Below are 11,868 nucleotides of genomic sequence, written 5' to 3' on the forward strand. Positions count from 1 at the left end.
TGTGGTGGAGTCTCCTCCTTTGGAGGTCTTTAAGCAGAGGCTTGACAGGCATATGTCAGGAATGCTTTGTTCTTAAACCAAGGTACCACTGTATAAGCAATGAACGGCTCATCTCTCAGCAATTAGTCAAGCATCCAGTATTGTGCCATTACTTCCAGAGGTTTCATCACCATTTGTGGGAAGCTGCGGACAGGGTACAGAACAATAACTTGGCGGCGAAGTCTTCTGCTTTCCACAAGAGGCCCAAGCTTCATGCCTCCCACCTGTTATTAAATCATAAGAGCCTTGTGGCTGGATCAAGCCAATGGCTCACCTGGCCCAACAAACCTCTTCTCACTGTGGCCAACCCATAAGAGCCCTCTTGCCTCCTGCCATTTATGCTAGGGGGGAGCAGAACCGAGCTATCTGCTCGGTCAGTTAGTGAAGTAATTTTAATTATTTACTTGAAAGGGAGGCAGCTGCCCCCTGACCCCCCCCCCCTTGGCAACGCCCATGTGACTTTCAGATTTAGGTATCCAAGACAAAATTGGATTGAAGAGTTGGACGCTATACCATCATCTACAGCTAGAGGGCGATAGCTGGCTGTTACAGCTTGCGCGGAAGAGACGGCAGAAGACCATAGAGTTGCTTTCTAGTACCCTTTCTCCATCTCTATGGAATTAGACGTCGCTTATCTCACGGGCCGGTTCGCGCAGAAGGCGGGGGTCCTGAAGGACGATGTGGCGTCCCTCTGATCCGCCTGCTGAGCTCTGCCCCCCCCCGAACGTCTGAGGACGGAGGGGCGAGAAGAGAGAAGCGAAGTTCGCGCAACAACTCTAGGGAAAGGAAACGGACCTAGGGGCAGGGGGCAGCTGCCGCGCAGAGATTGGAGGCGGGGATTCATCAGGCAGGCAGCGCTGAGGTCAGCCGCGCCGCGCCGTTGCGTAAGTATGGAAGCGACCGGAGAAGGAAGGCCCGCTTTGCCTGCGTGTTTGTTTAATTCCTTTCTCGGCGGCGCGATGCGCGCGCAGGAGGCGGGAAAGGCGCTCGGTCGCCCTGGCGGTTTTTTGGCGGCGCCTGAGGCGGCGGCGGCCGTGCGGAGATGCGGCTGCCGTGCGAGGTGTCGGTGGCGAGCCGCCTGCTCCCCTCGGCGGGGCTGCGAGGGCCGGGCCGCTCCGTCAGGGCTGTGCTCGCCCTCGGGAAGCCGGGAGGAGGAGGAGGAGGAGTCTGGCTCCTGGTCAGCACCGCCCGACACCGCCCGGGGGCCAAGTACCAGGTGAGGGAGGGAGGCAGGCCGGGCCCCGGTCCTTCTCTCTCTCTCTCTCCCCCCGCAGGGAGCGTCGAGACCTCGGGGCCTCCTCTTCGCTCGGGGGAAGCTTTCGCGCTCCACGGGAGAGTCGCCTGTCGGGCGAAAACCGTACCCCGTTGTTTTTTTTTAAGTTTTAAATATTAGTACTACGTCGTAGCAACCTGTTGGGGGGGGGACCCCATTGCCTATCCATCGCCCTTTCTTCCCGTGCAAAGAAGGGAAACAAAATTAAAATAAAAAATAAAAAAATTCCTTCCAGTAGCACCTTAGAGACCAACTAAGTTTGTCATTGGTATGAGCTTTCGTGTGCATGCACAGTTCTTCAGATAGCATGCACACGAAAGCGCATATCAATGACAAACTTAGTTGGTCTATAAGGTGCTACTGGAAGGAATTTTTTAATTTTTTTAAATTTTGTTTTGACTACGGCAGACCAACATGGCTACCTACCTGTAACTAAAAGAAGGGAAAGCAAGTGAAGGAAATAAAAGAGAGCAAGGAATTGCCTTTCTCCCCTCCTAAGGCAAGCTGCCTTTCTGATCAGGCCTTTGGCTTTTCACTGTCTTATGGTCTTTTAAGTCTTTTAGAGGGGTTTTTTTTTGGGGGGGGAGTTTTTAATGTATTTTCCTCCCTCCCCCTCTCTGGTTTTAACATACCTATGGCTTGTCTTTTTTGAAAGTCGCTTTGAGTTTCTGTTGGGGCCCCAGGGAAGAGACTACTAAATTAAATAGTGTCCATTTTTATTTTTATTTATTAAAATTCTATGCTGCCCTTCATTGGAGGATCACAGGGCAGCTTACAATATAAAAACACAAAAATACATAACATGGTAACAGACAAAAGCGGTAACACCCTCCTATGTGCCCGTGCACATACACACAGTCGAAAAGTCTGTAGATTGTTTAATTAGCTGAAGGCCTGGAGAAGAATGTTTTTGCCTGGTGCCCAAGGATATGTAGAAAGAGGCCAGGTGAGCGTCCCTGGGCAGAGCATTCCTCAAGCAAGGAGCCACTACAGGAATACAGTATCCTGTTCTGTTGCCACCTTCCAGACCTCTCATGGAGGAGGCACATGAAGAAGGTCCTTCAGATCATGATTGCAGGGTCTGGGCCCATTTCCATGGGGTGAGGCAATCCTTGAGCTTTTGCGCTCCTAATAATAGCTTGGAGGCTTTCAAAGAGAATTGGGCAAAGGCATAGAGCAGAGGGTATTAATGGATATTAGCTACACTGGCTGTGCTCTGCCCTCCACAGATGGAGATAGCATGCTTCCGAATACCAGTTGCTGGGAACTGTAAGAGGGAAGACTATTGCTGAGCTTGGGTCCTGCTTGAGCATCTGATTGGCCGCTGTGAGAGGAGGATGCTGGGCTAGATGGGCCACTGGACTGATGATCCAGGAAGCTCTTCTTAGGTTTACGAATTTTCGGTTTACGAACGCCGTGGACCCATCTGGAATAGATTAATTCACTTTCCATTACTTTCAATGGGAAAGTTCGCTTCAGTTTATGAACACTTCAGTTTATGAACAGACTTCCGGAACCAATTACACCCATGCTTCGGGTTAAGTACGCTTCAGGTTGGGTACTCCGCGGACCCGTCTGGAACGGATTTATCCACTTTCCATTACTTTCAATGGGAAAGTTCGCTTCAGTTTATGAACGCTTCAGTTTATGAACAGACTTCCGGAACCAATTGTGTTCATAAACCGAGGTGCCACTGTAATCCACTTTCCATTACTTTCAATGGGAAAGTTCGCTTCAGTTTATGAACAGACTTCCGGAACCAATTGTGTTCATAAACCGAGGTACCACTGTATGAGACTCTTGCCCAGAACTGCCAGCAGCCCCTCCTCTGCATGTAATGAGGACCAAGACGAGGGTGCCATTCATTTATTTTGGCTGTCAACAAGCATCCTCAGAAGAGCCTGGCTACCTCGCCACGGCCAAGCAGGTGCCTATGGGAAGCCTGCAAGCAGGACCTAGGGAATAATAGAGGCCAACTCCCATCGTGCCCTTCCTGTAAGCTTCTAAGGGTCACCTGGCTGGCACCTGAGGGAGAAAGCTGCAGTGAGGGCTGCTGGAGCATTGGAAAATGTACTCTTTAGTAGTTACTCGGATTTATCTGTAGCTCTGATCAGAACATGCGGATCCTTTGAGAGGCAGAGAACAGAACTAAAGAGTGACATGGCAACAGCCACGTTAGCAAAGCTGGAGGGACGTGCCCAAGAACAGGAAGCAAAAGTTTATCAGGCTTGAAGTACCCAGATACTCAAGGTGAAGTACCTCCTGGAGCCGAAGAACTAGATTAGGACACTGAAATTGGATACTAATTCCACTAATGAATTGGCAATTACTTGGCTACTATGTAAAATGTTTTAAAAATTAAAGATAATATCCTGTTTTGGAAAGCAGAAGCCTTTCCAAAGCTGCTTTTTGTCAAACATTTCCTTTGTATATGATTATTCAGCGGCCTCCCTCTTCCTGCTCTGAACTTGTCCTTTCAATCCTTATTACCTTGGTCCTGGTTTAAAAAGTCATGAGGCAGATTAGGGAAATTGCAGTGATGAATAAGGAACAGGGGAGGGTTAAGGGGCCATTTGCTTATGCTCCTGGGGAGTGGGAAGCTGTACCAACAATATTTTAAGAAGAGCTTTGCTGAATCAGGCTCCGCTTTTGGACACTGGCCAATCACAGGGGGCTTCATAAAATGAACAGATTGTGAATCCCTTCCCACATTTTTAAAGCCAGAATATCTGGTTGGCAATTTGAACGTGAAGCTTGTTTTTTGGTTCTCAGCAGGGAATGCTTACTCACAGGCTCATGGCTCTATTGTGATCTTTTCCTTTTGAAAACAGCTGAGAGAGAACATAGAGCAGCTTTTTACTAAGTTCGTGGAGGAAGGAAAAGCCACCGTACGGCTGAAGGAGCCAGCCGTGGACATCTGTCTCAGCAAGGTATGGCGTCAGGCCAGGGGCAGCAGATGGTCTTCTAACTGCATGTTCTCACTTGCCAAATTTGGGTGGTGTCTTGGTAGCCCTCTTTGGACAACAGGAAAGGACATGCACCCTCCCCAACCTCTAACCTGTCTCTGTTGAAATGATTAAATTTGGGGTTAATTCACAGGAGTTTGGATGCAGCTCGTTAGCTTCTCCTTTGATCTTCCAAGGTTAAGAAATGTACCTGTTGGGAGCTTTGTGACATCTTGGCGATCTCACAGTGAAGAAATAATAATAAATGTATTATAATGTACAGTATGTGCTTCATTGATTTTTAAGCAGAGGTTGGAAGGTCATCTGTTATGGATGCTTGAGTTGTGATTCCTGCATGGCAGGGGGTTGGAATAGAGGGCCCTTGAGGTCCCTTCCAACTCTACAATTATATTATTTTACTTCTTTATGTTATGTAGATGTATCATTTTATTTATTTATTTAATGCCAGTTGCTGGGGATCAGGAGTGGGGAGAGTGCTGTTCCTCTTGGGCCCTACTTGCGGGCTTCCCACAGGCAACTGGTTGGCCACTGTGAGAACAGGATGCTGGACTAGAAGGGCCATTTCATTTCTTAAGCTAGTGAACAGATTGGGAGTGATATCTTGCAACTTAAAATACCTTTTGATGCTAGCTGGCATGTTTTAGATTTGCGTCATTTTAGAAATGAGGTAAATAAGAGATTTTCTCATTGTTTTGAGAATGAGTTTAAATTTTAAGCTCTGTGCTTCAGAACAATGCAGGGTTCGGTTTGTAGGGCCAGATTATTCATGAAAGTTGTACAGTGTGGCAATGCTGAAGCTTTCTTCTGCTCTGTCAATAGTTAGTCCTGTTCTTACAGGCCCCGCTTAATATTAGAGCAGTACTGTATTAGCCCAGCCTCACTTGGTGCCCCTGTTGACAGAGTGATTTGTTAATTGTGGCAGATACAATGCAAGACAAAAATGCATTGTGCTTTCTTCCCCATTCGCTTTCCAAAGGCTGCCACCTGATTCTTTCCCACGTGTTGATGCCATGGTTCAGAAAGTGCCAGCGCATTGACAAAAGCGTTGAATCTGCAAATGCTTATTTTCTTGGTGTCCTATTTGGCTGCAGGCAAATGTTGGCCAGCTGAAGACTTTCCTCTCTGCAATGAAGCTGGCTGACCGAGGCACCAATGAGGAAAGCTTACAACTGTCCACCTTGGCCCCACCAAAAGCTTCTGAAGTTGAGAAGCCAAAGACAAAGATGACCATAACATCCAGGAAGGATTACCCTTTAACCCAGAACTTCCCGTACACTCTGGAGCAACTCCAGGCCTCTTACTGCAAATTAGCCCGCATTGATATGCGCATACTTTGCCTGAAGAGTCTTCGGAAACTGGACTTGAGCCACAACCGTATCAAGAAACTGCCAGCCACAATTGGGGATCTTGTGTCCCTCCAGGAGCTCAGTCTACAAGGCAACCTCCTGGAATCCTTTGGCGTGGCCCTCTGTAATTCCACCCTCCGAAGGTCGCTCCAGTCTCTGGATCTCAGCCAGAACAAAATCAAAGCGCTTCCAGCACAGTTCTGCCAGTTGCGGGAGCTCATTCACTTGAAGTTGGACGACAATGATCTGATCCGGCTGCCATTCAAGATTGGTCAACTGAGCCAGCTCCGCTTCTTGTCCGTGGCTCGGAACAAGCTCCCCTTTTTACCCAACAGCTTTGGAAAACTCTCCCTCGAGAGCCTGGATTTATTTGGCAATCCTTTTGAGCAGCCCAAACCCCTTGCTCCTGACATACAGCTAAAAATACCATTGACTTTGTGGGAATATTCAGCTAGAGCAACGATTAATTACAGGTAAAGGGGCTTTTTTTTGGGGGGGGGGGAGTGTCTGAATCCCAGAAACGGTGCATCCCTTTCCTTCCTATTGTTTCTTACAGTCAATAATCTCAATGCTTTAGGACTTTTCAGTTATAAAGTTATAAAGTGTTGAGATTATTGTTGAGTGTAAGAAACAATTGTACAGTAACGTGCAGGAAAAGTAGGTAAAGCTCATGGAAGAATTTCAGAAAGGCCTTAGGATTCTGTGCTGATGTGCATTTGTGGGGTTTCCTATACAAATACAGTATTTAGTGACTTGCAGAAGATCCCAGGTTCAGTCCCTGGCAGGTAGGGTTGGGAAAGAGGCGTAGCTGGCGTGGAAGCCTTGGAAGTCTCTGCAAGTCGGGGTAGACCCGAGCAGAAGTTCTCAAACTGTGGACTGTGGACCACAGGTCCCCTGCACTACTCCACTCACGTAGCCCATAGAAAGCTTTGGGAGCTCTGTTCTGCAGCCCAGGACTTTCATAATACAGTGTTTGTTTTGAGAAGGATGCTGATGCTGAAGAGGAACCAAGTGCATTAAGTGGTCCTCTGAGACCTCCAGCAATCTTCCAGAGGTCTTCCAAAAGGGGGGGGGGGAATGGCAACTTATTGTGTTGACAGTATTGAGCTAGACAGACCAGACATCTGACTCACCTGTGCTGGTCAAGAACCGTAACAATAAATCAAATCAAATCAAATCTGACTCACCATGGCAGCACCCTGTATTTACACATAAATCAGAATGAATCTGATACGGGTTTTCAGTAAGTAGTTGAGTTGGGTGTTTGGTCATTTCAGTAATGTAAAGCTATCGATAATCGGCAGAGGAATTGCCATGCTCATTAGGCACTTGTAAGTATTGGGAGAAATTTCTGCTCAATCCCAAAATCAGTTTAGGTCTTAACCCTCTTGGCAATGGCTCGGGAACATTGCCGTAGATCCAGATCTTGTTTTTGTTTCTGCGTGAGAAGTTAAGCCACTGTATAGTATCACCCAGTGGGTTCTGGGACTGAATTGAGTTGGCCTGCCTCTCCAGCAACCAGTTCCCCTTCATTGCAGTGTAGTGGGATTGTGCAAGTCCACTGATGCTTGTTTGTGCAACAAGAACTTCCGGTATGTCACACCCTCAGTCACTGTCATCTGAGGCAGATGTTTACAGTTCTGTTGCATAATAGCTTCTTTCTGGAATTAACTTTGTGGCATGAGCAAGGCTACTGGCGTTTGGAAGAGAATTTGGCTTCCCAAGGTGTCAAGGCCAGAATCCAAGCAAATGACACCATTGGATATGCATGCTTGAGGAGACTGGCCTTGTGTCTTTCAAAAATAGCCATCGTCCATGACAACACACTTCTTTAGAAAATGAGACTTAACAAAACAATTTCCCCCCCATTTTTTTTAATGCCACTGATCATGCCTACATAACATTAGTTTCAGAGATGGAGAACTGGTTGCTCTGTAGATATTGGACTGCTGCTCCCATCAGCCTTGCTAATCATCAAGAGTGATGGAATTTGTAGTCCTACAAAATCTGGAGGGCCATAGGTTCTCCAGCCGTGTTCTGGATACTGCTGTTCTTAATGGGTTTTTTTAAAAGTTAATATGCGAACAGTATCTTCGGTAAACAACCAAAGTGAGAAGAAAAAGAAGAGGAGGAGTTTGGATTTGATATCCCGCTTTATCACTACCCGAAGGAGTCTCAAAGCGGCTAACATTCTCCTTTTCCCCTCCTCCCCCACAACAGACACCCTGTGAGGTGGGTGGGGCTGAGAGACTTCAGAGCAGTGTGACTAGCCCAAGGTGGACTAGTCCACAGCTGCATGTGGAGGAGCGGAGTCTACCGCTCTTAACCACTACACCACACTGACTTCCTTTGGGTCTGATTGGGGCAGGTGGGGGGTGTCTCTATTTAGAACTGCCTTCTTCCCCGCTCCTGCTGCCTCCTGTCCCTGGCCTTGCAGACATTTGCATTTTTACAGTACATTTCAGAGCACACACAACACACTATCTCAGTTACAACCACCCCTTAAGATAGGCCTGAATGATTCTCACATTATCCTGTTGCCCAGGATATAGCAGTTTGGGAGGCCAAAGGCTGCGATAATAACCGCCTTTGGGCATTATAATATCATCGCTTGGGATGGGAGCCAGGGAAGTGAGAGTTCTGGCTCCACCCCCTGGCTTTGTTCCATTTAACTGCCATCTCGGGGAGGGAAACTGAAGCACTGAGCATTCTGTCCTTGCTGAAGCTCCCTCTTTGAATCAGAATCCTAACTTGGTAACTGATACAGGAGGGTCTGTGGGTCATGCAGTCGTATTCTATGAGTTGGGACAGCAGTATACCTCTGAAGGCCATTTCCTGGGGCACATGCCATTGCCTTCGTGGCCTGCTTGTGGGCTTCCCATTGGGGGCATCTGGTTGGACACAGAACAGTGTTGGACCAGATGGGTCTTTGGCCTGATCCAGCAGCCAGGCTCTTCTGAAGCTTCTTGTTGGGTGGCAGTGGTAGAGCCGCCATGCATGTTTCTCATGCGCCCAAACATAGGATAGCTTAATGTCTTGATTATTATGCAAAAGGCCATGCATAATGGTTATGCATAAATAAAATAAATAAAAGGTTATGCAAAAGGCCAGTTCTGAGTTCACGAGGACTTTCTGGCTCTCAGCACTTGCTGCATCTCTTGGGGACATTTAAGTTAACTGCGCCATGGTAATTCACTAAGCATTCTCTGGTGCCCACATACCGCGTGATAACAAGACTGTGTTGCATAGACTTACAGTTTCCCTGGTTCACAGATGATGATGATGATTATTATTATTATTATTATTTTACTAAATGTCAAGTCAACATGCTTGCTTTGGGCCTCTTTTTCAACACAGAAGTGTCAGTCCGTATTTCCCAAGCCAGTGCCCTCCAGTTGATCTCCCATCAGCCCCAGTGAGCATGGCTGTGCTGACCGGGGCTGAAGGACTTATTACTCCAGGCAGCTGGAGGCCACCAGGATGGGGGAAGGAAGGCGAAATGGATTTTACATCTTTAATAAAGCTACATTTTTATTTTTAACCAGCTAAGGAGATTCCAGGTTGAGCAGTATGGAGGTCTTGGGTGGTCACTTTGGCTCAGAAGTGTGTTTGGGGTGCATAAATTCAGTATGTTAATTTAAAATGCTTGCAACCCTCTTTCCAAGACAGGCTTCCAGGCTCTATGAAACTGCTCAGCACAAACTGTATTCACACCCAGGCCTTGTTTTCTTTCACAGGCTCCCGTACAGCTGCCACGTCCTTCCTTCTCACCTCTGTCACGATCTGGACATGTCAAAGAGCTGTCACTGTGGGCAGGCCTGCCTAAGCAGCTTCATTCAGACGACCGTGACCGTGAATCTCCACAGTGTGGCGCACACGGTTGTCCTTGTGGACAACATGGGGAGCACAGAGGCTCCCATCCTCCGCTACTTCTGCTCTCTGACTTGCTACTCTCAGTTCCTGGACAGACATCTGCAAAGCGTCCGGTGACCTGAAACCGAAAACCGCATGTGGCCTGAGAAGCCTCATTCAGCAACAGTGGACAGACACTGTCTGATATCGGAAGGCATTGCAGAGCCAAGAGATCAGTTGTCTTCCAGACCTTTCCTTTTTTCATCATACAGAAAGAGCGAGGCAGGCTTGCATTCTAAACAGAATGCAGTTGAGCAAAGACTGCAGGTTCTTTATGAAACTCACTTACCTGCATAGATCAGGGAAGCTCTTTGCCTGAGAGCGGCAGGTTATGTTCAGGATGTGACTATCATATTCCTTCACCTTCCTGTTCATCGCTATGATTGAGCTGGAGGACTCCTGTTGTGCCCCCAAGCAAGAACCTGTGCATATAAGGATGCTGTTCTACCTACAAAAATGGTTAGCGATTTCTTATTTAAAGGAGCTCATGTTCAAAGTGTGTCTAGACGTTCGGCTGCAGTGGAGCCTCCCTGGACAGCATGGGACTTGTTCGGACAAGCTCCAGGTTATTTCAGCAGTCTCTTAAGATCTGTTCCCTGAAATGGTGTTCGCTCTGAACAGGACAGTGTTACTTGTTGACACAAAGTTTATGCTGATTTTTTTTAACGTTCATGCCATTGTCAAAAGGAAGTTTGTCACGTTCGCACAAACTGATGCAAAACTAACGTGCTTCAAAACAAAATATTGTGGTGGCCAGTTCATCATATATTAAAATTTGTACGCAGGAACTGGTTTTTCCGAGTACCAAATGCAGGCAGTGAGTGTTTTGGGAATGGTGCCCACATGCAGAAATTGTAGTTTTAAAGGACATGGGTATGTGATGCAAGAATGGATTTTGCCTGTAAAATGTGTGCTCTGTATGCAAGGATTAGTATAGAGCACATCATATGAAGCAACTTTGCATCAATAACTTCTGAAAGCCTCTTTTTTTCTTAAAAAGAATAAATAAATGCTTAAGAGAGTCTGAAATGGTGTGAAATGAGTCTTGCATTACTCTTAAATGGAGCTGGGCTTTAGAAACAGCATAGATCGCACCGGCATTTTTCCGTTCCCTGGTCTCTGCTCTTTAGGATGGTGAAGGGTTGTAAATTCACAATATACAGTGAGAACACAGATAGAAACCTGTGGCCCATTAGAACTGAAGGCCTCTTTAACTCAGGGGCTGTTGTACTGCTTTCCACCTGTTCCAGCCCCATGGAGATAATAATTTTATTTATTTATACCCTGCCCATCTTACAGAATATATAAAACATAATACAGTAAAGCATCAAACATTAAAAACTTCTCAATACAGGGCTGCCTTCAGATGTCTTCTAAAAGTTGAGTACGGTAGTTCTTTATCTTCTCAACATCTGCTGGGAGGGCGTTCCACAGGGCCAGTAAGGGAACCGCCAGAAGGTCCTCAGATCCGGACCTCAGTGTCCAGGCTGAGTGATGGGGCTGGAAACGCTTTCAGGTATACTGGGCGGAGGCTGTTTGGGGCTTTAAAGGTCAGCACCAACACTTTGAATTGTGCTCGGAAATGTACTGGGACCCAGTGTAGGAGGGTCATTCATTCCATATCAAGTGATCCAACTTTTTTACCTCCTATCACCCAATTTTCTTAATATTTTGTACACTTGTTGAATGATCAAAACTAAGTTCAAATCTAAAATAAACAAGACTTCAATAGAATTAACGCTTTGAAAGAATTCTTGTTAAGTACTAACAAGAATTATTTCTACGTGTTTATTGTATCATGCAACAGCAAGCTATCACTCTGCCATGGAACACATTTTTTTTTTTAAATTGTTTTATTAAGGGTTTTCTTGGTTTACAAAGATAAGAGGAGCAATGTCTCTCTTAACACTTTTACAGCTTGGTTTCATTTGTTGAGACATTGGTGAGGGGAGGGGAAGGATAGTGGGTGGAGGGTGGGAGGGTGGGATGGGGTGGGTTTTTTCTTGTCAGCAGCGCTTGCATAGGTTCTCTGTTGTTCGCTTGTTTTCCTTTTGATGGTGAGAGATGCTGGGGTTGGCCTCGGATATGGTTGTTCCTTTGTGGTTAGCTGTGGTGGTCTTTAGTTTGTTTGTAAGCAGGGGGGTGAGTGTTGTGGGTCAGGTTAACCATATTGATTTGTATGCTGTTGGTGGGTTTTTGTCGTTATCTTGTTGGGCTGTGTATGTGATAAAGGGGAACCATACCGGGGTGAAGCCATCTTCTTCTATTAGTCCCCGTGCCAGTTTCAATTTATTGGTTAATTTTTCTAGTAGGGCTGTTTCCCATACTATTT

At 46.6% G+C, this 11,868-nt stretch overlaps 1 protein-coding gene across 2 annotated transcripts; it reads left to right on the forward strand.

Annotated features, from left to right (window-relative positions):
* The first annotated feature begins 979 nt into the window (after positions 1–979).
* Positions 980–10,558, forward strand: LRR1 (leucine rich repeat protein 1). 2 transcript variants are annotated; one of them, XM_060269351.1, is made up of 4 exons: positions 980–1,255; positions 4,144–4,242; positions 5,370–6,097; positions 9,362–10,558. In XM_060269351.1, the coding sequence occupies exons 1-4, from the start codon at positions 1,082–1,084 to the stop codon at positions 9,612–9,614; spliced, it is 1,254 nt and encodes a 417-aa protein (XP_060125334.1). In that variant the 5' UTR covers positions 980–1,081; the 3' UTR covers positions 9,615–10,558. The 2 variants fall into 2 exon arrangements, with proteins under 2 accessions (XP_060125334.1, XP_060125367.1); XM_060269384.1 differs by lacking the exon at positions 980–1,255 and adding an exon at positions 1,661–2,258.
* Positions 10,559–11,868: the final 1,310 nt, after the last annotated feature.

The sequence above is a fragment of the Zootoca vivipara genome, chromosome 1, assembly GCF_963506605.1.
Source record: "Zootoca vivipara chromosome 1, rZooViv1.1, whole genome shotgun sequence".
Taxonomy (NCBI): Eukaryota; Metazoa; Chordata; class Lepidosauria; order Squamata; family Lacertidae; genus Zootoca; species Zootoca vivipara.

What these genes read in the sequence shown, in the direction of transcription:
- LRR1 (XM_060269351.1), top strand. Translation starts at nt 1,082, where the DNA reads ATGCGGCTGCCGTGCGAGGTGTCGGTGGCGAGCCGCCTGCTCCCCTCG. An exon ending in TGGACATCTGTCTCAGCAAG is followed by an intron (nt 4,243 to 5,369) that starts GTATGGCGTCAG and finishes ATTTGGCTGCAG; the next exon opens with GCAAATGTTGGCCAGCTGAA. An exon ending in AGAGCAACGATTAATTACAG is followed by an intron (nt 6,098 to 9,361) that starts GTAAAGGGGCTT and finishes TTTCTTTCACAG; the next exon opens with GCTCCCGTACAGCTGCCACG.